The following is a 22954-nucleotide window of genomic DNA, read 5'->3' on the forward strand; positions in this document are numbered from 1 at the left end:
GCGGTGGCGACCCCACCTTCACCACCAAGAGCCCTGTAGATACCTCGGTAGGGCTGGAGACAGTGGCCTCGACACAGAGGACAAAGCCGTGGACGAGGAGGTCAAGTTGGAGGACGACGTGGAGCACACAACAGGGTGACCTGGTGGCATGGCAAGTCAGGACATCTTTTCCACTCTGGAGGGTTGTAGCCAATCCCAGCAGTCCATCTCTGGTGCGCATGATGAAGAAGAGGAGAGCTCTAATAAATGTTCTTTTTCAATTCATGCTGCGCGGTTATATGGGGTAGAGCTGTCCTTTGCTTTGTATATTCTAGCAGATGGGATAGACATGTACAAAACTAGCTCTGTTTGGGTATGCTTCACACTCCCCGTGCAGCTACACAGTGGGGGCCCTGTGGAGCAGTGTTAGTGCACACCGAGATTTCACGAGAATCCTCTGGACAGATCTCTAGGAAACTTTTCTGGAGGTAGTCGTCAATCCTATGCTGAAGCTTTGTTGGCGAGAGCTGCTTTGTTCCTTCCCTCATTGTAGGAAACTTTCCTGCGCCAATCTGCAATCACTTGTGCAGGGACCAAAGCAGCACACAGGCAAGCAGCATAGGTAACCGGTCTGAAGCCACACATATGCAGAAGATGCACTCTTGCATTCCTCAGAAGTGAGATATCGGCTTCAGTGACCCCCGCCTGTGGAAAATGGTGGCAGAATTTACAGTATTGTCCCTAGTCGCCTGTACTGATGCCCTTAAAAAAATCACTTAGACCCTTGGCCTCATCTTGAGCGTCCTTCCCCTCCCCCAAGCCAAACTCACCATGTTTAAGATGTTCACCGAGTTGTGTGATTGCCAAGGGACAGTGAGAAACTGAGTCATATTTTAGAAGAGGGGCATCGTACTATAATGATTCGATGCTGTGCATGCATAACAATCATGCTTCTGTTTACTGTTCCTTGTGCTTCCGCAGAGGTGGCCTTGAGGGGAACGCCCTACACACTGGCGGAGCACCTCCGTCATATAAGGAAGCAAACAAGGAGGAGAAAGGAGGACATGTTTCAAGAGGTGATCCAATCCCCAGAGACCAAAAAACAAGAACACAGAGCAGGGAGATTTCAGAGTTGCAGCCATGTTAGTCTGTATCCACAAAAAGAAAAGGAGGACTTGTGGCACCTTAGAGACTAACAAATTTGAGCATGAGCTGTAGCTCATGAAAGCTTATGCTCAGATAAATTTGTTAGTCTCTAAGATGCCACAAGTCCTCCTTTTCTTAGAGCAGGGAGAGAGACTTTAAAAGAAAATTATAAAATAGACAGACAGAACTGAATGGAAAGCCAGGATCGAATTTTAATGGGCAAGGAGCAGATGATAAAAGTGACAGAGGAGCAAACGGAGATGTTGAAGTCCCTAATCATGCAGAAGGCAGAATACATTTGTGTTCGGCCCCCTGTGCAGCTGATACAGAACTGCTTTCCATGCCCCCCCAAAACATTCCCTGAAACTTCTCAGCCCATCTCGGTACACTGTTCACTCCACCCCTTCGGACAGTTTCGAAAATGATGCACACAGCTATTGGAGCCTACACGGACCTTCATTGTTATCTCCCTTCCCATCAAGCCTTTTGTGTGTGTGTTGTTAATTGGTATTTAATAAAAACACTCTCTGAAAGATAACCCCAATCTTTGTCTCCTACACACAGTGGTTGCTGGTGGAATTAATACACAGTGGGAATATGATCATTTGCTGACTACAAATCACAGCCAGAAATCATCAAAATTCTCATGCAAGGCAGCAAGTTAACAAAGCATAGCAGAGTGCTGTACAGAACGAGACACTGCTGGTGCTCACTGTCAAAATGGTGCCTCAAAGCCTCCTTGATTCAAATAGTCCCACGTTGTGCCCCTCTAACAGATCTGGTATCTGGCTGCTCAAAATCAGCCTCCACGCTCCACTCCTGGGGAAACTTATCACCCTTAGCCTCATAAATATTGTGGAGCGCACAGCAGGCAACTATGACCATGTGAATATTTTCCTCATTTAGGTCTAACCTGGCATAAAGGCAGAACCAGCATGCTTTTAATCTGCCAAAGGCACATTCTATGGTCATCCTGCACCTGCTCAGCCTATTGTTGAAGCGCTCCTTGCTTCTGTCCAGGTTTCCCGTATAAGGCTTCATGAGCCATGGGAGTAAGGGGTACACTGGGTCTCCCAGGATCACTACGGGCATTTCAACACTCCCCTCCCCACTGGAATCTTCTGGTCTGGAAAGAAAGTTACTGCTTGCAGCATTCTGTACAGTCCAGTGTTCCTGAAGACGTGTGCATCATGCATCTTCCTGGACCACCCTGCGTTGATGTCAGTGAAACACCCACTGTGATCCAGAAGTGCCTGCAATACCATAGAGAAGCAACCCTTTTTATTGATGTACTCTGTCACAAGATGGTCCAGGGCCAAAATTGAGAATTGTGTGCCATCTATTGCCCTGTTGCAGTTAGGGACTGCAACTCACCAGTAGCAGTCTGAAGTTGCCAGCTTCCACACGCTGATTGCCATGCGCTTCTCTACCGAGAGGCCATCTTTCATTTTGGTGTCCCTGGCTGCAGCGCTGGAGTGAGCACAGTTCCAGGAAAGTGGCTTTCCGCATCCAAAAGTTCTGCAGCCATTGCTCATCACCCCAGACCTGCTTAACAATGGGATCCCACCACTCAAGTGCTTGCTTCCAGAGCCCAGAAGAGACAGTACACTGTGTGCAGTTGCTCCATGAATGCCAAAAGTAATCTGGTGTTGTTTCTTCCCATGGCACACAGCAGGTCATGCACCTCTGATTCCTGTTGAGAGTGGGTGCTCATGATATACTTCATAACCAGCTGGGATGCGTTCATAACAGTGACAACAACAGTCAAGAGCAGTGCAGGATCCATCCTGTCAGACAGAGATGGCAGGCACATAGTAAACCGGGGCTGTTGAAAAATACAATGCAACACAGTCAGAAGCCCTTGGAACGATGGGACACACGAAACCGCACCATGGGATGTTTAACCCACACCCATGATGCACCGCGATCCCTTCTGCCTTTCCACAACTTCTAGGTGCAGAAGGTGGCAAGTAGCACAGTGGGATAGCTACCCACAGTGCACTGCTTTCACTGTTGATGCTAGAACACCAACTGCGGACGTGCTCTGCCGACAGAAGTAAAGTTGTGTGAACGTGCACAAGCCATTTAATTTTTTCCGTTTTTTGATCATCAGCGTAACTTACGTCGACAAAATTCTGTATGTAGACAACATCCAAATAGTCTTTGGACCAGAGACTTGAACTTGGGTCTTCCACATCCTAAGTGAGTGCCCTAACTACTACACTAAAATGACTATGAATTGCCACTATGAATGACAATGAATAGTCACTGGGCCTGCCAAGGTTAGAAAGGAGGGCACCTCCTCCTCCTGTCATTTTGTGAATGGCATTTAAGTCTCAAATAAAAAGAAAAAAAGGCCAAACAGTTTCTGTTGACCCAATACTGCATGTTTTCGCAAATAAACTATAAATCCAAAGAACAAAAAACTTTCATCCTACTCTAGTCATAACCACTCCAGTAGCTGGAATGTTTTGTTCCCCTCCTTTTTTTAAACATTCAACTTATCAGCTTCTTTCACAAAACAAACTAGAACCTAAAAAATTGAGGCTCAAAGCACTAAATTCCCTACAATATCTCCCTGAGCAATTTCTAAGATACAGTAGGACAGCAGTAGAAGGTGGTAAGACTAAAATGCTTCTGCAAGGGGTACAATTCTGAAGCTAATTTCAGCTTGCAGCACTTCTGGAACAGAGCATCATAAGGATATAGGTCACAGATCTGTGACCTAAGTTCCCTATAAGCTGTGCGGCCACGCAGCAGGCTATTTAGGGCCACGCACGTCCCCCAGCCCGGCCAAAGCCCTCCGGAGCTGCCAGGGAGAGGTGCCCCTCCCCTAGCCCCGAGCTGCTGCGGTGAGAGAGGGCTGGGGGGGAGTCCTCTCTCCCCGCCACAGCCCCGGGGCACCCTACACCCGAAACCCCTCATCCCTGTCCCCACCCCAGAGCCCACACCCCCCTCACCCCAACCCTGAGCTCCCTCTTGCACCCCGAATCCCTCATCCCTAGCCCCACCCCAGAGCCTTCACCCCTAGCCAGAGTCCTCACCTTCTGCACCCAACCCTCTGCCCCAGCCCCCTCATCACCTCAATATTGGTGCACATAAAATTAATTCCCCACGTGGACGTAAAAAATTAGAGGGAACATTGTCTGTGACTGGTTTAGACTCTTTGCAGCTCATGGTTGCTGACAGTAGCCACTAAAGCAGTGTGATTTCAGGAGGACAGCAGCAATGGAATCTAGAGACAAACCTTCAAACCTGGCAAGAATATGCTGCCAAACACTTCTATTGCTAAGCAGCACAATATCTGAGCACTGCCGCTTCCTATATAGATGTTACCAGAAGCTGCATGTGAACTGCAGCATCCACTTTCCCCCAATTGTCCTTTCTTACACAGAATGGAGGCTCAGTGCTGTTAACCCAATATGGGATTTCTCTCTAACTGGAGGACCTGCATGCACCTTAGAAAATGAGTACCATTCCCCCTTAGGATGTCTAAAAGAGCTCCCTAGAGTTCCCTCACGTTAGCGGCAGCAGCAGTGGAGGCGAGAAGGTGAAGGCGAGAAGGTGAAAAGAGGTAACAGTGAGTAACCACTTGGGCAGCTGTAAGGCAGAAGAAAACACTAAGGGCACCCTATATCCACCTTGGAGTAGGGGTGGAATCAAGTAAAGTTATCTCCAAAGTGCTGCAAAAAGGTGGAACAGGACAAACACTCATAGTGAATACCCACCACTGCCAGCCTGAGCAGAAAGGAAGCTCAGTCCATCCAACTAGGGGTAAGTATGGCGGTGGGGATTGAAGACAAGCACACCCCCATCAAATAAATACCTATGACAGGTGAATGGGTGGGGGATGGAGAAGGAAGGAGTGCTACAACCAGTTTCATTGCCATTGATAACCAGCAGCCTGGGCTTTGCTCTACCATTCCCTTCTGCTGCAGGCAAGGCTCCCTAACTTCTCTCTCCAGGAAGCAGGACAGCCCTTTGAGAAATTGTAGGAAACTGAGAGAAAACAGGGACTGTGTCTTCCCAGCCCTCTCTAGCTCTTCCTCTCCTTCAAGGAATGCAAACTCATAGACGCTAAATGAGAAATGTCCATATCACAGCAATGAATTTTTCAATCCCTGACTGCAGTGTTACTCTCCCTCATGCTCCAAGGCATCAGGAAGGGCCAGGAAGATTATGAGTGGGCCAGTGCTGGAGCATGAGCCACAGTATCAATACTAGAAAATGTGAATCTGCTATGTGAGAGCTGCATATTACTTTCAGATCAGCAGTTTACAACAGCCATTTCTCGCACTACACCATTGCTATCTGTAGGAATTTGCTACTTAGGGTGCACTGAGTATGCTCAGTAACATCTGCTGAAGCCACTGGCCTTCACCCTGCTCTTACTTGGCATAGGATTCTGCAGACTACTTTTTAAAGGAGTTAAAAGGGGCAAAGGGGGCAAATCGGAGGAGAGGGATGGCCAGGGTCTGAGCAGGGGGCGGAAATTGACTGGTATGGGGGGGGGGGGGAGGGGTCAAACAGCTGGAGGCAGGGTTAGGATAGGGGCTGAAGGGCAAAATTAGGGATGGGGGGAGAGAAGGAGCCAGGGTAAAGCCCAGGAGTGAGGCGCTGCCAGAGGGTGACAGAGGGCAAAAACCCCAGCACAGGTGGTAACAGTTACCCTGGTCAACTGAGACACCAGTGTTTGCACAAAACAGGGTGGGGGGACAGAGGGGCTTTTTTATTTCCCCTCCCACAAACAGTACCTCTTAGCATGGGCTTCCCAGGGCCCATGCTAAGGTTCTTAAAGGCACAGGCATCCCAATGACATCCCTTTCCTTAAAGGCACAGGCAATGCTTAGTCACTGCAGCTGCTCTCTGTCTGATGCAGCCTACTGAGGTGCTGCAAGAGACTTAATTCAGTGAAACATTTTACATATAACCCCTCAGAAATAAAGAATCCCTTATCAGTGTACCTGATTGCATAAAGTCTCATAGCAGTTCACAAATTTGACTTATCTGCCGCTGGGATTCCCTGAATTCCTCTTAGCACTTCACCATTTAGCTTTGTTATTGTGCAAATGCATGTCATTGGGCTATTTAATTTATATTTTAACAACAAATACTTATACATATTTTCAATAAGCACTTGCTAGTAGTTTTAGCAATGACATCTGTGTTTCTATTATCGCACTATGTTTATTATTGCATTAGGTTTTTTACTGTGCTTTCTAATTTCGAATTTATAAGTAACTTTTTCTTCTTATTTTTAGAGAAGTTTATTCTATTGGATCATCTGACTTCCAGTCTGACTGAATTTCTGGCCTGGTCTCAAAACTTTGTTTTCATTTAATCTACGAACAGTGATTGCCTTTTGTAACTGTTATTTTGCCTCTCAAAAAAAAAAACCTCCCTTAGCGTTTTTCCCGCATGCCATTGCTTGTGTGTTGAACTTGATTCTCAAATATTCAATAAAGGCAGTATACTATCTCATGTAACATCTTTCTCAAAGGCAAAAATCTACTGTAATTTTTGCTATACATTAGAACTGCCATAATGGATCAGACCAATAGTCTGTCTAGTTCAGTATCCTGTCTTCCGACAGCAGCCAGTGCCAGGTGCTTCAGAGGGAATGAACAGAACAGGCAATCACTGAGCGAACCATCCCATTGTCCACTCCCAGCATCTGGCAGTCAGAGGTTTAGGGAGACCCAGAGCATGGGGATGCATCCCTGATTATCTTGGCTAATAGTGGACACACCTATCCTGAGGAACTGATCTAATTCTTTGTTGAACCCATTTATAATTTTGGCCTTCAAAACATAATGAACACATCTACAACCCCAGATAGCTTGACAACCACAAAAATTCTAAAAACATGAGTTATACACCCTGAAGTCAAGAAATTTTAATAAATACATGATATTTTGTTCTTATGTGCCTCTTGGTTCCTGAGCTTTTAGAGTGCAACAAGGCCAGTTCCAAAAAGCTGGAGCCTAAACACCTGAACGAATCTTGGTCTACTCTCATACTTAGGTTTCAAAGTAGCAACTGTGTTAGTCCGTATCTGCAAAAAGAAAAGGAGTACTTGTGGCACCTTAGGAAATTCCTGTTACCTCTCCCAAACATTTCATATACCTAAAGCCATATCTACACTACAAGGGTATGTTAACTCAAATTATGTCAACATAGACTCGCTACGGTTACTATGTCACTTGTGCACATACCTATTGGACTCCTTGTCTTGGCAGTGAATGTACTCACCAGAAGCACTTGTATCAATTTAGAGTGTGGTGCACCATGAATAGATATACCACTCTGCAACTCATCACTGTCCACTGCACTGTATTTTGGGAAGCTTTGGTTTGGCATTGTATGCTGAGGCCCAAACACTTTTATGTAGAAATCCATGATTAAATGAAGTCTTCCTGACTAGTGATTTAAATCAAATCCACCCTGCTGCTAAAAAAACTGGTTTGTTTTTGTAATAACCTTGCAGTAATGAGGGTGACTGAGCTGTTGAGAAGTGACAACACAATCAAGACAAGACAAGTTAGGTTTTAACAGTGAGGGAAAAGGTTCAAGAAAATCTCAAAAATTAAATCAGAGAGCAATAAGGTGATGTGAGCACCATGGTCCTGAGTGTAATTTTTGTGGTGGTATCTTGTTGCTTAATAAATGTAACAGTGACAAAAGCAGAAGTCTGTATAAAGCACAATGGTAGATTTTCTGCCTATGAGCTTGCTTTCAAAAGGAATTTATAAGTATTTTAAATACTATTTATAATGTTTTGCACTACTCTCAATGGTGTGTGTGCATTCAATGTTTCTTTACCAACAGACTGTATGACCTACTATCTAGTGGAAAGGGACTAACAGAGATTTATTTTTAAATGCTCATTAAGGGATTTTCATGCAATAGCCCTAAAATTCAGCTTGTAAAATGCTTTTTAAACAGTCCTGTAAATATAGGAATGTGGGCCTCGTCCTCTCTACTTCAGAAATGTGTTTGGTATCAAGTGTTATCTATTAAGTACTGTGAGGATGTTTCCTAAGAATCTGGTCATACAGCTGAAGAGTCACTTATGATTTCTTGAGCGCTGGGGCCATCAGGAGCACTGAGGAATGAGGGTTTCCCGCACCACTACAGAATAGGTGTAGCAGAATACACTCCACACAGTGCATGGCTCCTCTGGGGTGCTCAGTATAGCTGGCAGTGCCTTCTGCCCCTACCTGTTTGCCATCAGGGTATTTAGGCAGCAGCAACAGTATGGCTTCCACATGTATGGGAGTGTGTGTGGGAGGGAAAGGACTTCTTGGCCCTTTTCTCACCTCCACCAACAATAATGCCACTGTGTGATGGCAGCCATATTTTGATCCTGTAATAAATAGATAGGAACTGCCAGGAAAAATTTCAGGTGAGCATAGATGGCCCTCAGTAAGGGAAATAGGAAATTCAAAATACTCCTTTCTACCCAGTCCCCAAAGACTAAAATATACCTGCATGGAGACAAACCCATCTGGCTCATCTTTACACTACAGACTGCAAAATCTCTTTCTGAACAAGCCCTTTCATCTCCAACAAGATATTACCCCAGGAGCTTCCTGGAAGCTACACTCCCTTTGATCAGAAACCTCTCAGTCAAGGCAACAGGACAAGTGCATTACTGCCTGTGCCTGCCTGCTGACTTGATGAACTGTAATGGTCAGAAATCACACCAGCACAGAAGTATACTGAATCACAGAAGGTTAGGGTTGGACGGGACCTCAGGAGGTCATCTAGTCCAACCCCCTGCTCAAAGCAGGACCAATCCCCAATTTTTGCCCCAGATCCCTAAATGGCCCCCTCAAGGATTGAACTCACAACCCTGGGTTTAGCAGGCCAATGCTCAAACCACTGAGTTATCCCTCCCTCCTAAAGAAGCAAACCCTAAGGAAATTAAGAGTTTAAATTCTCCTCCAGATGTCCCGCATCCCACTAAAATGAATAGAACCCACAGGTCACTAGGGCACAAGTATCAATGTCAGAATGCTACAGTGTTAGCACCATAAATGAAGCTGCAAAATAAATGATGTTTAAATGACCTCACCACTTTTTACAATCCTCTATTAAGAGATAATTGATATGTACACCAGGCAGGGTCATTTGGAAGCCAAAGACTTTATGCTTCCATCCCACTCTATTGTCAAATTTTAGCAAATTAGGACAAGTCAGCAAAAAAGAACCACCTTAGGTATCAGTAACTGCTAATGGTAACAATTAGCTGCTACTGGTAACAAATTACATCAAATAGCAGTTTTTTTACAATGCCTTACATACGAGTAACTGCTAGCAGTTTCTCGCACTACCGTCCCAGTATCAGTGCTGGCATCTGGAGAGTATCGCGATAGAGGAAGAGTATCGGCATCATGGTGTCTCACGCCCAGTACCTTCGAATACTCCTGAGCCAGTTTCTGGTACTTCCCGGGCAGCTCTGCACCCGCCGCCATCGCCCCACAGCTCCTTAGTAGCTACCACTGCCCACGGTCGCCGCGGCTCAACCACGCCCCGTCCGTACCGACACACTTCCGCGTTTAGACATGAGAACGCGCTAACGTCACCACGCAATCTCACACTAGACTACGGGGTGAGGCCGACTTCCCTCCTCGACGCCATTATCTTGACGCAAAGTCCAAGATGGCGGAGCGAGGGCGGATCACGAGCTACCCTCTCTCTCTGTAGCTTGGCTACAACAGACAGAGAAATCGGAGTGCGGGTCACGTGACACGGGAAGGTGCGAGCGCGCCATCGTTACCATGGCAACAGCCTCACGCGCGCCCCTAGGTAACGCGTAACGGGGCTACGGAGCCCGACCACGGCCAATAGACAACGGAGCGGCGGGGCCCGAGGGCTCTGACGCCGCGCACCCATCCCAACGCTGAGCTGAAGCTAGCCCGCGAGCGTGCAGTGGGTGACTTGAGAGGGTTCAGTGTTAGAGGCTGGGGGTGTGTGGGGGCTGGATTCTCACCGGTATCTAGCCGACCAGCTCCCATTGATAAAACCGGTGAGGGGCGGGTACCGCGTTTAGTCGAGGTCCCGCCCTGGACCAAGGAGCCCCACCGCCCCCATCCCGTAATGAACGGGCCTGTGGGGCAGCGCCTCAGTTGCGTGTGCACAATCCCCGTGACCTGGGCAGCAGCATGTTTCAGCCACTGCAGGAAGAGGGGAAATATACTGGGTTGACCAGAGGAGGGAGGCAATTGTACAAGGGCACCAAATTCAAGAGATCCCAGTTTTGTCACACGGTGAAATTGGAGCCGTGGGGCCTGCTAGCTAGACACTACTTTAAAACGTCCAAAATCAGGGTGGGTAGGCTGGGCTCATTCTCTCACCTGGCATATGGCCATGGTTGGACCAAGGGCTCCTGGCTGGCACCAGGTGGTCCTAGCTGGGGGGGAGAGGGCATTAAAAGTTGCCCCTTCTCCTGGCCTGCAGAGAGCCAACCCTGCCTTACCTCATCTGTATGTCGGGAGAAAGACGAAAACCTTTTTGACAAGCAGGTTCTTCGAAAAATCAAGCATTTTTTTAAACAATCCTCAGGGATTAGATGTGAAAATAAGTCTTAGGTGAGAAGAATCAGTGGGGAGGGTGCATATGAGACCATCACCACCATAACATAAATTTGGTTATGATATTGGTGCAGAAATAAGGGAATTTAACCCATGGATACTGTCACCATGTGTGAAATAAATATATATTTATAGGGAACACATCACACCATCATTTGGAAAATATTTGGTATGAACAAATTAGATGTGTATTTTCAACACCAAATATGTATGTTTAATTACAAAGAGCTGTGTGTGACGCGTTTGGTCACAGAGACCCCCTTGGGACTGTCACCTGATTTGCTGAACTACCTCTGAGCCCGTTTTCCCTGTCAGCTTGGGACTCCAGAACCCTGCCTTGTTGAGCCAGACACGCTAGCCTGCTGCAGCACAGACGCAGGGTCTGAACCACACCCCCAAAGCCACAGGCTTTAACTGAAAACCACTCAGCAGGTACTCCTGTCTCCAGCCCCAGACACCCAGATCCCTGTGGGATCCAAATCCCAAATAAATCCATTTTACTCTGTATAAAGCTTATACAGGGTAAACTCATAAATTTTCCACCCTCTATAACACTGATAGAGAACTATGCACAGCTGTTTGCTCCCCCAGGTATTAATCACTTACTCTGGGTTAATTAATACACAATAAAATCACTTTTAAGTATAAAAAGTAGGATTTAAGTGGTTTCAAGTAATAACAGAACAAAGTAAGTCACCAAGTAAAGTAAAGCAAAAACACGCAAGTCTAAGTCTAATATATTAAGAAACTGAATAGAGGTAAATCTCACCCTCAGACACGTTCCAATAAGCTTCTTTCACAGACTAGACGCCTTCTTAGTCTGGGCCCAATCCTTTCCCCTGGTACAGTTCTTGTTAGTTCCAGCCCAGGTGGTAACTAGAGGATTTCTCATGACTGCCGCCCCCTTTGTTATGTTCCACTCCTTTTTATAGCTTTGGCACAAGGTGGGAATCCTTTGATTCTCTCTGGGTTCCCACCCTTCCTTCTAAATGGAAAAGCACCAGGTTTAAGATGGATTCCAATATCAGGTGACATGGTCACATGTCACTGTAGGACCTCATTCTTCATTACCCACAGGCTGGCCCCCAGGTCCACAAGAAGGCTTGTAGGTAAATAAACCATCTACAGCCAATTGTCCTAGTCAATGGATGCCGTCAAGATTCTAAACCACTATTAATGGCCCACACTTTGCATAATTACAGTAGGACCTCAGAGTTAACTTCATATTTCTAGTTTTAGATACAAGAATGATACATACATACAAATAGGATGAACACACTCAGTAGATTGTAAGTTTTGTAATGATACCTTACAAGAGACCTTTTGCATAAAGCATATTCCAGTTACATTATATTCACATTCCAAGCATATTTTCATAAAGCATATGGAGTGCAACGTCACACTGTGTATTCCATTAAGTCTCACTGGTATTTTTGCCTCAATAAAATTAATTTATTATGTAAAACCTTAGTCAAAATCTACAGCAAGGCATAAAAACTCTCATTTAAACATGCATTTTGTCCTATAAATTGTACAATCTGGTTTTAGCATTAACACACTAGGGGGAGCCTTTTACCCAAGTTTGGCAACTTGATTTTCAGAACAGGAGGAGAAAATATACAAGCACTTTAATAAGTGATTGGTTCAACCCATTCCACAGTAACAACAGCAGCTATTTACAAAGATCGTGGGTGAGCTCATTTTACTACACTCAGATCTCCAGATTTGAGACAAAGTAGGTAATGCAAGTTAATAATCATTCCAGAAATTATTGGAAACATACCATCTTCGGTGATCAGACTCTGATAAGAAAATGCACAAGCCACATCCACAGATGCAGCAAACACCCTAAACTCATGTTTTGTTTCTGTTAGCAACAACAAGTTTGAACAGCAGGATATGTGCACTTTCTCATGATGAATCTAAAACAAATCTTTTTTTGAGTAATGCCTTTTACGTCTTTCCCAACCTGATCATTCTGTTTTTATAAAATCAAGCCACGTGCTTTTAAAAATATAAGTATGATGCACACATACATTCACACTTTGTAAATACTTTGCTCCTTCCTTTCTTTCCAGCCTGTAGGAGAAATAGTTTGATTCATTTATACAGGGTGTTGGTATGTATTTGACTGGATGAGTTGTGTCTGCGTGTAAAGAAATTACCAGGGAAAGACAAGATGAACAAATTACTTTTGCATTCAACTCTGATCATAAAACTGCCCATGGTGATTTGTATCTGATTTCACAGCTCATGTGAAAGTATTTTTTGTCCAGCACTTAGGACTCATCTCCATTGAACAGTTTCATTATTCCACTAGAATGCATGGGTTGTGGTGCAGAGGGGGCAACTGAGATCTTGAGACACCAACAAAAATTGTAACAGTTGCAGAAGTCAGTGTTTCCCAAACTTGTGAAAGCTAAGCTGCCTCCACTGCCCCCGACCTCCTCTAAGGAAATTGAAACCAGTCATGTGCCTCTAGCCTCCCCTTGCTTTGTAGCCCCATCATGTTTTGTTAAAGGCCTACCAATCTCCATTTATACATATTCTGCACCCCCTGCTAGTCTTTCATGCCCTTCCCCTTGAAGGATACACCCACACTTTGGGAAACACATACTAGTGATGCCAGTTGCACTCAAAATCTCCAGCTCATTAGCTTCGTTGGCGATAGGAAAAGAGGTACAACAATCCTACACGATTTTTATTATTTTCAGTGAGACAAGTCACCCAGTTTCACGGGTGAGGTAAAAACAAAAAGGAGAAATGTTATAAAAATTGATGTCTCCAACTTTGAAATGTTCTTTGATAAAGAGGGAAAATCTCATTGGGGGAGGAGAGATAGCTCAGTGGTTTGCACATTGGCCTGCTAAACCCAGGGTTGTGAGTTCAATCCTTGAGGGGGCCATTTAGGGATCTGGGGCAAAAAATGGGGATTGGTCCTGCTTTGAGCAGCAGGTTGGACTAGATGATCTCAGGTCCCTTCCAACCCTGATATTCTATGATTCATTGAAAACCAATATGGTTTGTTAATAGAACATTCTTTTAACTGGCACCAGCTATGGACCCCATTCTACAAACTCCTGTGTGAGTAATCTTTACTCACCTGAGTTATTTAGTTATGTCTTTTTGATAGCATTCACAACATGGTAGGGTTTTCTAAGCAGGAAAGTAGACATCTTGTCTGCTCCAAGTTACTCACCATCCAAAGAGACAAATAAGCAAACAGTGAGAGGGAAGGGGCAAAGGATATACAATATATATATTGCATTAACAGAATATATATATGTATGTTAAATAGGACATGTAAACTGTTCCCAGATTACTCTAGTTTGTCATTGTTAGTAAGTTTTCCATAGACACTCCCATGGTCTTCAAGTAGGGACTTGAATATGGAAAGGGTAGGGGGCCTTTTGGAGTAGCTCAAATAGAGTGTTCCATAGAGCCTAGTGTGTACAAACATAGAGATGTTTGCATGAGAAGGATGTTTCATTAAAGGAACACGGGGCAGGAACAACATGGAATCAGAAAAGAGCAGATAAGTAAGGAGAGACAGTGTCAAGTAGAACTTTGAAATCGGTAACAAGAAATATGACCTTGATGCAATAGAAGAGGGGAAGCCAGTGGGGAGATTGAAGGGGGCAAGGGTAGCATTGCAATCCAGGGGGTTAAATAGGTAAGTATGCTTTTGTCGATAAAGGCTTAGTATCATGGGAAACATGGCATCAAAAGCAATGCAGTGTTGGGTTTGAGTCTTCACAACAGCGAGTCTCAAAGCTGAGAAAATATAATTTTAAATACTTTTTAAGCAATCAGTTCAACCTCCAGTAATTCCTTTGTGTATTTTTTAAGAAACAACTTCTGCATTTTTTTTATGAGTCCGCAGCAATATGTATCTGATGTTAAAGCTCATGACCATAGTTTTGGTACTGAACTCCAAAAGCTACATCATTTGAGCTTATGAATGATATACCATATGCAGTTAAGAACCAAAAGAGTGCACCTACATTTAGGTATGGAATAAGTGGCCCAGAGAAAATAAGATTAGTCATATTTGGGAGGTATTTTTCTCTGTTAAATGAGACAGCAGCCTTCAAGGCCACCTCCAACGGTCAGTTTTGTATTAATGTGAAAAGACATTAAGGTTAACAAACTTGGGTGAAATAAAGGAATGCTCATTGAGAGTTAGTGGACAAATCCATTTTTTTTTTTGAGCAATTGAGCAAATGCAGTGTGTATTAATTACAGCCTATTGATAATTACAATTACCGAGAATACAAAACTGTATTTCAAATTTTCACTTGAATGATTTTAGATAAGAGACTATTTAATCTTTAGTTTATTTATACCAAAATTAATTTAGGATTGAGAAGACACAGTAACATTAATTAGAAATAATTAAATATTAACTTTATTACCAGCTACTATTATTCATACCCAGTTATTGTTTTTAAAAATGTGATTCCTTAGAAATTGTGCTTCTGACCATTGGTCCAATGACAATAAAGAAGACAGGAAGATTGCATAGTAAGATTTTGAAGTTGAAATTCCATACCAAAATCCACTTGGTAGGTTTTTTAGAATACTTCCCAATGAGATGCTTGAAATTATTAATTGAAGAGCAATTCTATCAGAATTGGAGTTTGTTTCTACAGATGGAATTCTTAGGACACCCTCTAAAAGAACCAATCAGCAGAGAATAATAGCCACATCAGAAATAATTTGCCCTGACAGTTCTAGGGTTAAATGCTTTAGAATGAGATCTTGCTGAAAGCTGAATCTTGTTGCCCAGCAACTGCTGCATGGGATGTTGCTGTCACTCACTGGATACTTCTCTGGGGAGTTAACATTATGTTCAGAGAAAACAGGTTATGATTGGGTTGAGGTGACATCATGCTGCACAATGGAATCGTGACTTTTTTTAAGGCAGCAGTTTATGTAACAGAAATCAATGCCAAGATTGTTATATTTGTAGGTATAAGGAAATAATTTTTTCTCTCTTTTTTTTTTTTTTTAAATTTAAAGCATCACCCAAGCAATGTTTGCTTTTGGAAAGGGCTAACACTAAGAGGGGCAAAACATTTGAAAGAGTGGGTCATTTTGCAACTCTTCCACAGCCATCCTTAACAACTCAAGGGGTATTTTTAATCTTTTCAATTTACCTATAACATAGCCAATAAAAGATATATTTCTTACTCTTTGAGGTGGATTTCCAATGTGTTTGGAGGCTGCAGCTTTCTGACTAGCAGTCAGAAGATCCATAGATGGAGATATAGAATTCAGATAATTGAAACCTATTGCTGTTGGAAATAACTCTGTTGGTGCGGATTTGAAGATGTAAAGCTATTAGGAGCCCATTGATACCTTTTACTAATAAGAAACACAAATTGAAGCTTTAATGTATTTTAATGCCTTTAAAAATTATGCAAAGCATTTTGGGGGAGATTTTAAAGGTATTTACACACCCAAAGATACAGATAAGCACCTAGTTGGATTTTAAAAAGCAGCTAGGTGCCTAAATATCTTTAAAAATCTGGCCCTTAGTGTTTTTCCAAAACATGTTTACTTGGTATCAGCTTTTTATGAAGGGATACATAAGTTTTATGTATTTGATTTAACCTAGTATGTTGCTTATTTGATCTTTTGTCACAGTACTAGAGTATAAGTGCCAGATCATGCAAATATTTATTATGCACATGCTAAACTCTAAGCATGGAAGCAGTCCCATTGAATGAGTGAACTCAGATTACTCATGTCCTTAAAATTAAGCATATTTTTAAGTGTTTGCAGGATTGAGGTCTAAAACAGTATGAGGAAGTTACCTTGTGCAGTAACAATGGTTCTTTGATGTGTGTGTCCCTATGGGTGCTCCACTGTAGCTGTGTCTGCGCCCGTGCCTCTAATTGGAGATTTTTCGTAGCAGGGTCCGTTCGTCCCACACATGTGCTCTCCCTCCCTCATGGTCTGCCTCGAGGCTATCTAGTGCTGCGTGAGCACACCACTCTCAGTTCCTTCTCTACCACAGAGTCCCATATTGAGAACTCCGAAGTAGAGGGTAGAAGGGCAGGTCACGGAGCACCCCTAGGGACCCACATGTTGAACACACATTACTGCACAAGGTGAGTAACTTCCTCTTCTTCTTCAAGTAGTGTCGCTATGGGTGCTTCACTGTAGGTGACTCCACAGCAGTATCCCCCATGGGGGCTGGAGCTTTGGAGTATAGTCTGTTATTACAGAGAGTACTGTGGAGTCGAAGATGGCATCTGTCAGGGTTCCCTCCCCACTCTGAACTTTAGGGTACAGATGTGGGGACCCACATGAAAGACCACTAAGCTTATTTCTAACAGCTTAGGGTAAAACTTCCCCAAGGCACAAACTCTTTGCCCTTGCAGGGTACACTGCCACCACCAAGTGATTTAACAAAGAATCAGGGAAAGGACCACTTGGAGTTCCTATTCCCCCAAAATATCCCCCCAAACCCTTACACCCCCTTTCCTGGGGAGGCTTGAGAATAATATCCTAACCAATTGGTTACAAAGTGATCACAGACCCAAACCCCTGGGTCTTAGGACAATAGAGAAATCAGTCAGCCTCTTAAAAGAAACAGAACTTTATTAGAAAGAAAAAAGGTAAAAGAAACACCTCTGTAAAATTAGAAGGGAAACTAATCTCACAGGGCAATCAGATTTAAAACACAGAGGATTTCCCTCTGTGCAAAACCCTTAAAAGTTACAAAAAGAAAACCAGGAATACACCTTCCCCTCAGCACAGAAAAAAACAAAAGTAAAAACAAAAAACAAAAGTAAACCAACGCATTTCCTTGCTAGTACTTACTAATTCTAATGGAGTTGGATTGCTTGCTTTCTTGATCTCTCTCCAGCAAGCACACAGAACAGACAGACAAAAACCTTCTCCCCCGCCCTAGATTTGAAAGTATCTTGTCCCCTTATTGGTCCTTTTGGTCAGGTGCCAGCCAGGTTACCTGAGCTTCTTAACCCTTTACAGGTAAAAGGATATTGTGCCTCTGGCCAGGAGGGATTTTATAGTATTGTATACAGGAAGGTTGTTACCCTTCCCTTTATATTTATGACAGCATCAGAGGCCAAGTCTCCGGTGATTGCGTAGTGTTCCGCAAAAGTATGGGCAGAGGCCCAACTCACTGTTCTGCAAGTTTTGGAGATAGGGACATCTTTAAGGAATGTGACTGCGGTAGAGATTGACCTCGTGGAGCGTGTACAGACTCCAGATGGAAGCAACAGGTTGCGCCCCTGGTAACAGTGATTAATGCAACCAGAGACCCATTTGGATAATCTTTGAGCCGATGTTGCAGAACATTTGGATCTTTCCGCAAATGAAAGGAAGAGTTTAGGAGACATCCTAAAGTTTACTTGGCCAGGGCTTCCTAGCGCTCTTGTAATGTCTAGCATATGCAGAATTGCTTCCCTGTTGTCATGATGTGGTTTTGGGAAAAAGACAGGAAGGTGATTTGTTGATTCATATGGAAGACGGAGGCTACTGTAGGGAGAAACTTGGGATGCGGCCTCAGTGTTACTTTGTCTTTTTAAAAGACCACGAGTGGCGGGTGTGCCATCAGGGCCGCTATTTCTCCTACGCATCTAGCTGAAGAGATGGCAATCAAAAATGCTGTCTTCGTGGACAGGTGGAAGAGAGAGCAAGTCACCCTGGGTGAAAAGGGCAGTCTAGTCTAGTCAAGCCTCTGAGAACTAGATTAACATCTCACGTTAGAGTGGGTCTTCTCACATGCAGTAAGAGATTTTCAATGCCCATAAGGTATCTGTGCGTCAGTAGGTGGGCAAACACCAAGTATCCATCTATATGACAGTGAAAGGCCATTACAGCTGCAAGATGCAAGGCTGCTTCTTAAGAGAGCTCAGAGAGAGTTTTGACATTTTAAGGCTAAAGTGAGAGGGAGAGAAGACAATGTTGAGTTTATGTGCTTAGAATCACACCAAATTTGGAATCACTTCCATTTCTGCAGGTAAATATGCCGAGTGGTCAATTCTGGGCTGTGTAGCAACACATCTTTCACCTTGTCAAAGCATTCTTCCTTTAAGTCTTGGAACCAAGAAGGAGCCAAACCTGGAGGCAGAGGACCTGCATGTTAGGGTGAAGAGAGAAGGTGAGGAATGGGGCTGAAGAGGAACCATAGACGTAGTGCCATCTGTGCCAGGTAGGGGAACCAAACTTGTCTTGACCAGGAGGGGGCAATCAGAATAATTCTCACTTTGTCTCGTTGTATTTTCGACATGACTTTAGATAGTAGAGGAAACAGGGGAAAGGTGTATAAAAGGTCCCTATCCCATGGGACTGTTTCCCCAGGCTTGCTCTGGAGCAACAGCAAGGACATTTCTTGTTCTGGTACATAGCAAAGACATCTATAGTCGGGGTTCCCCAAAGGGAGAATATGTCGCAAAGCACCTCTGAGTTCAGTTCCCATTTGTGGTCATGAGAAAAGTTTCTATCACATTCTGTATGCCAGGTAGGTAGACAGCTGAGATGAGCATGTTTTGTTGGATGTAGCAATTCCAAAGTTTTAGTGCTTCTGTGCAGAGGGAGGCAGATCTGGTGCCCCTTGGTGATTGATGTAAAACATAAAGGTTATTTTGTCCATCATGACCTTTGTGTTCTTGATGAATAGGAGAAAGTGTGCACAGCTCTTAACTCCAACAGATTGATATGGAAGGCTGCTTCTGTGGGAGACCGCTTGCCCTGAACCTTGACGTATTGTCAATGGGCTACCGAGCCTATTAGGGAGGCATCTATCATTAGAGTCAGCATGAATGGTACACCACCTAAGATATTGGAGGGGTCTTTCCACCAGTTCAGAGAGTGCTTTACAATGGAAGGTATTGATAGCGGTTTGCTTAGCCTGTCCTTGTTCAGGGAATAGACAGATCTGAGCCGCATCTGTAGACACCTCATGAACAACTGGGTGTGCAGGGTGACGGAGGTGGATGCTGCCATTTGCTGAGCAGCTGTAGGCACGCCCTGGCCGATGTTTGTGCGCTGTCCTGGACTGTCTCTAGACTTGTGAGGGTAGTAAATATGTGCTCCAATGAACTCCAGTCTCTGTACCATAGTGAGTGTTGATTTCTGGGTTGTAGGCCCAGTTGCGCAAACGTGCACATGATCATTAGGTGGCACATACGGTGTCCTGTAATGTGGGGGCCTTGTGGAGGCAGTCATCTAGGTTTGGGTAGATAATGCCCAATGTTTGCATGTGTGCTGCTACGCTGGAGAGAACCTTGGAGAATACCCTGGGTGTGGACGAGAAGCCAAATATGAGCACCCTGTACTGATAATGGTCCCGCCCAAAGGTAAATCCTAGGAATCTCCTGTGTGACAGTCATATTGAGATGTGGAAGTAGGCATCTTGTAGGCTGAGGTCCGAAAACCAATCTCCTTGCTCTAGAGCTGGCATATTGGCAGCTAGCATGACCATCTTGAACTTCTGTGCCTTTGTGTATCTGTTTAATGTCCTTAGATCTAGGATGGGCCTCCAACCTCTCTTTGCCTTGGGGATCAGGAAATAATGGGAGTAAAACTTCTTGTCCCTAAATTGCAATGGGACCTATTCTATGGTATAACAGGTGATCTATTTTCTGGCAAAAGAGGTTCTTGTGATAAAGGTCCCTGAAGAGGGACAGGGAAGGAAGGTGCGAACGGGGGAGGGATGTGAATTGAATGGCGTGACCCTCCAAAATAATCTTTAAGACTCATCTGTCGGGGGTGATGTTCTGCCAGTTGCTGTGAAAGAGGGTCAGGCGATTTCCGAAGGGACATGGTAGGTGGATAGATGGTAGATGCACAGACTAGCTTTTGGGCCCTCAGCCAACCCATCAAAAATGCCTAGAAGAGGCAGTAGGAGAGGTCACAAATTGGGATGCTGACTGCTTCCACTTTTGTACCCTGGACCTCTAACGCTGCGGCTCATAGTAGCACTGTGACAGTAGGTACTGAGGAGGTCGTGACCTGTGCTGTGGTTGAGAGCCATATCTTCTCTTTTGTCCCACAATAGATTCCCAGGGAATATAATGTGGCCCAGGAATCCTTTAGGGTGTGGAGAGAGGCATTGGTCTTATCAGCAAAGACCTTGGGCCCTTCCAATGCAAGAACCTCAACCATTGTCTGTACCTCTTTGGCTAACCTGGAAAAGTGTAGCCAGGAAGCCCGCCGCATTACCATTGCCATGGAGACCGAGTGGGCCACTGTATCTGCTGCATCCAATGCCATCTGTAGTGCAGTTCTGGTCACTAACTGGGCCTCTCTGAGAATGGAATGAAACTGCTCTTTTTGCACCTCTGGTAAATATTCAGTGAAAGCACTGAGTTTCCCATAATTAATAAAATCATATTTAGCTTGGTAATTCATGATCCTGAATTTCAATGTTGCTGACGAAGACGCCTTCTTTCCAAAGAGATCTAGCCTTCTCCAATCTCAGTCATATGGAGTCAACTTGGCATGGTGTTTCTTGCCACATGCATTAACTGCATTTACTATGATCAAGTTGGGGTGAGGGTGTTGAAACAGTTCTGCCTCATTGGGAAGGATGTAGTATTTTTGTCGGCTCTCTTGCAGGTTGGTGTGATGGAGGCTGGTGTCTGCCAGATGATTTTGGCAGGATCTAGACACAACTTGTTATTGGGAGGGTGATTTGGGATGAGGAGGCAATGTGGAGAATATCACCAGCTTGTGATGTGTATCTGCTCCCTCCTGCAGGGGAATTTGCAGCTCATCCACTGCCCTCTTAGTAAGATCTTGAAAGTTTAAAAAACATCAGCTAGTGGTGGGGTGAAGGGTGGGGGGCATTAAAGCCTCATCTGTTGACAAGAAGGAGAAGTTTGGTGGAGAGTAGCCTCCTTTTTGAGCCTTTCTTCATATCCTTCAAAAGTTTCCTCCTCCTCCGGTTCAGGGGCTCTAGACAGTGCAGCTGTAGGAGAAGGTCTGGTTAACTCTGAGAGAGACATTGGACGCCCATGAAATGTGCGATCTGTACATCACCCCAGGATCTCAATACGGCCACTGGGGAAGGAAGGGCATGGATGGCGAGGGTACCCAAATAGGCCTGTACCTAGATTGAGGGTCGGCATGAGGGTGGAGCTGTGGGGGTCCCTGGTACTGTGACGGCGGGCCACGGTGAGAAGCCAGGGAAATAACATCCTCCTGGTCACTGTCAGACATATCAGTATGTAAGAGTGGTGCTGACGAGGGTGTTTGTAGTAAATGGCCCGGTGCCATGGGTGATTCCAGGCTTAGGGATCTGCTTGGTATGGGGCCCTGGTACAAAGTAATGGGGATTTCGATCACCAGGTCCCAGAACTCTTTCAGTACTGTCAACTCACTCAGTACCGTGAAGGAGTGTTGGTGTTGAGTGGGACTGCCAGTTGCTTATATGATGAACACTCTGGTGTGAGGAGCTTTGCTGCACTTGGTACTGATGGTTTCACCAGTGCTGGTCTTTCTGAGGTGGTGCGGTCTTTATCCTCTTCAGTAGGAGGTAGCACCGCTGCCTTGGAGCCTGAGCCCCTGGTGTCCTTAGGCGTTGTGGCAGAGCTGATAGCGGAGGAACCCTGATGCTTCTGGGTACCGCATTTCGGAACCGCTGGTGCCGTTGCTATCGAAGGGGCTGAATGCGCCGGGGAACCCTCTGACTGGCCAAAGACTCTGTTTGGGGGTTTGGAGACCTTTTTCTCGAACCTTTATGGGGGGAATCTGCTGGGTTTTTTTCATGATTCTATGCCCTTGGAAATTGAAGGATCTGGGGATGATGTGCGTCCTGGAGAAAGTTCAGCACCAGAGTTAGCTGGTGGCTGAAATGCACTCTCCATCACAAGGAGTTTTAACTTCAGCTTGTTTTTTTCCCCAAGACCTTGTCTTCAGCTGCTGGCAGAGTGTGCACTTTTGTGGGATATGTGTCTCTCCCAGGCACCGGACACAGTGAGAGTGTGTGTCTGCTACCGGAATTGCTTCCTTGCAGGAGAGGCACCTTGTGAAACTGGGGGAGCCAGGCATGCCCCTGGTGGGGTTATCAACCTCCAAAAGCGAGCAATGCAAAAGAAAAGTCCACTCTTCTTTTTTGTCTTCTTTCCCTTTTTTTTTTTTAAATGGAAAAAACAGAAAGTCCGGACTAGCTAGCACCCCTGTAGGGGTGATTCTCCCCCCTCCCTGAAAGGGCAGGAAACATGAACGAAAAGTTCTTTTTACTTTATTTTTAT

At 44.7% G+C, this 22954-nt stretch overlaps 1 protein-coding gene and 1 long non-coding RNA gene across 6 annotated transcripts in view; one reads left to right on the forward strand and one right to left on the reverse strand.

Annotated features, from left to right (window-relative positions):
* Nucleotides 1-9789, reverse strand: part of PPP1R21 (protein phosphatase 1 regulatory subunit 21) — a 57906-nt gene extending 48117 nt beyond the window's left edge. The window contains exons 1-2 of one of the 5 annotated variants that reach the window (XR_005224907.2): nucleotides 9543-9718; nucleotides 2500-2950 (exon numbers count right to left, since the gene is read on the reverse strand). Coding sequence is in view for 4 of the 5 variants with exons in the window: in XM_037895928.2 (XP_037751856.1) it covers nucleotides 2500-2805 (306 nt within the window). In the remaining variant the exon portion in view is untranslated. Of the gene's footprint in view, nucleotides 1-2499; nucleotides 2951-9428 lie in introns of all 5 variants that reach the window. The other 4 variants (XM_037895928.2, XM_037895929.2, XM_027827239.3 and 1 more) reach the window with 4 other exon arrangements.
* A 13-nt stretch (nucleotides 9790-9802) lies between these two features.
* Nucleotides 9803-22954, forward strand: part of LOC119565855 — a 35328-nt gene continuing 22176 nt past the window's right edge. The window contains exons 1-2 of the long non-coding RNA XR_005224911.2: nucleotides 9803-9936; nucleotides 18718-18909. This is a non-coding gene — a long non-coding RNA (uncharacterized LOC119565855). The remainder of the gene's footprint in view (nucleotides 9937-18717; nucleotides 18910-22954) is intronic.

This window comes from Chelonia mydas, chromosome 3, assembly GCF_015237465.2.
Source record: "Chelonia mydas isolate rCheMyd1 chromosome 3, rCheMyd1.pri.v2, whole genome shotgun sequence".
Taxonomy (NCBI): Eukaryota; Metazoa; Chordata; order Testudines; family Cheloniidae; genus Chelonia; species Chelonia mydas.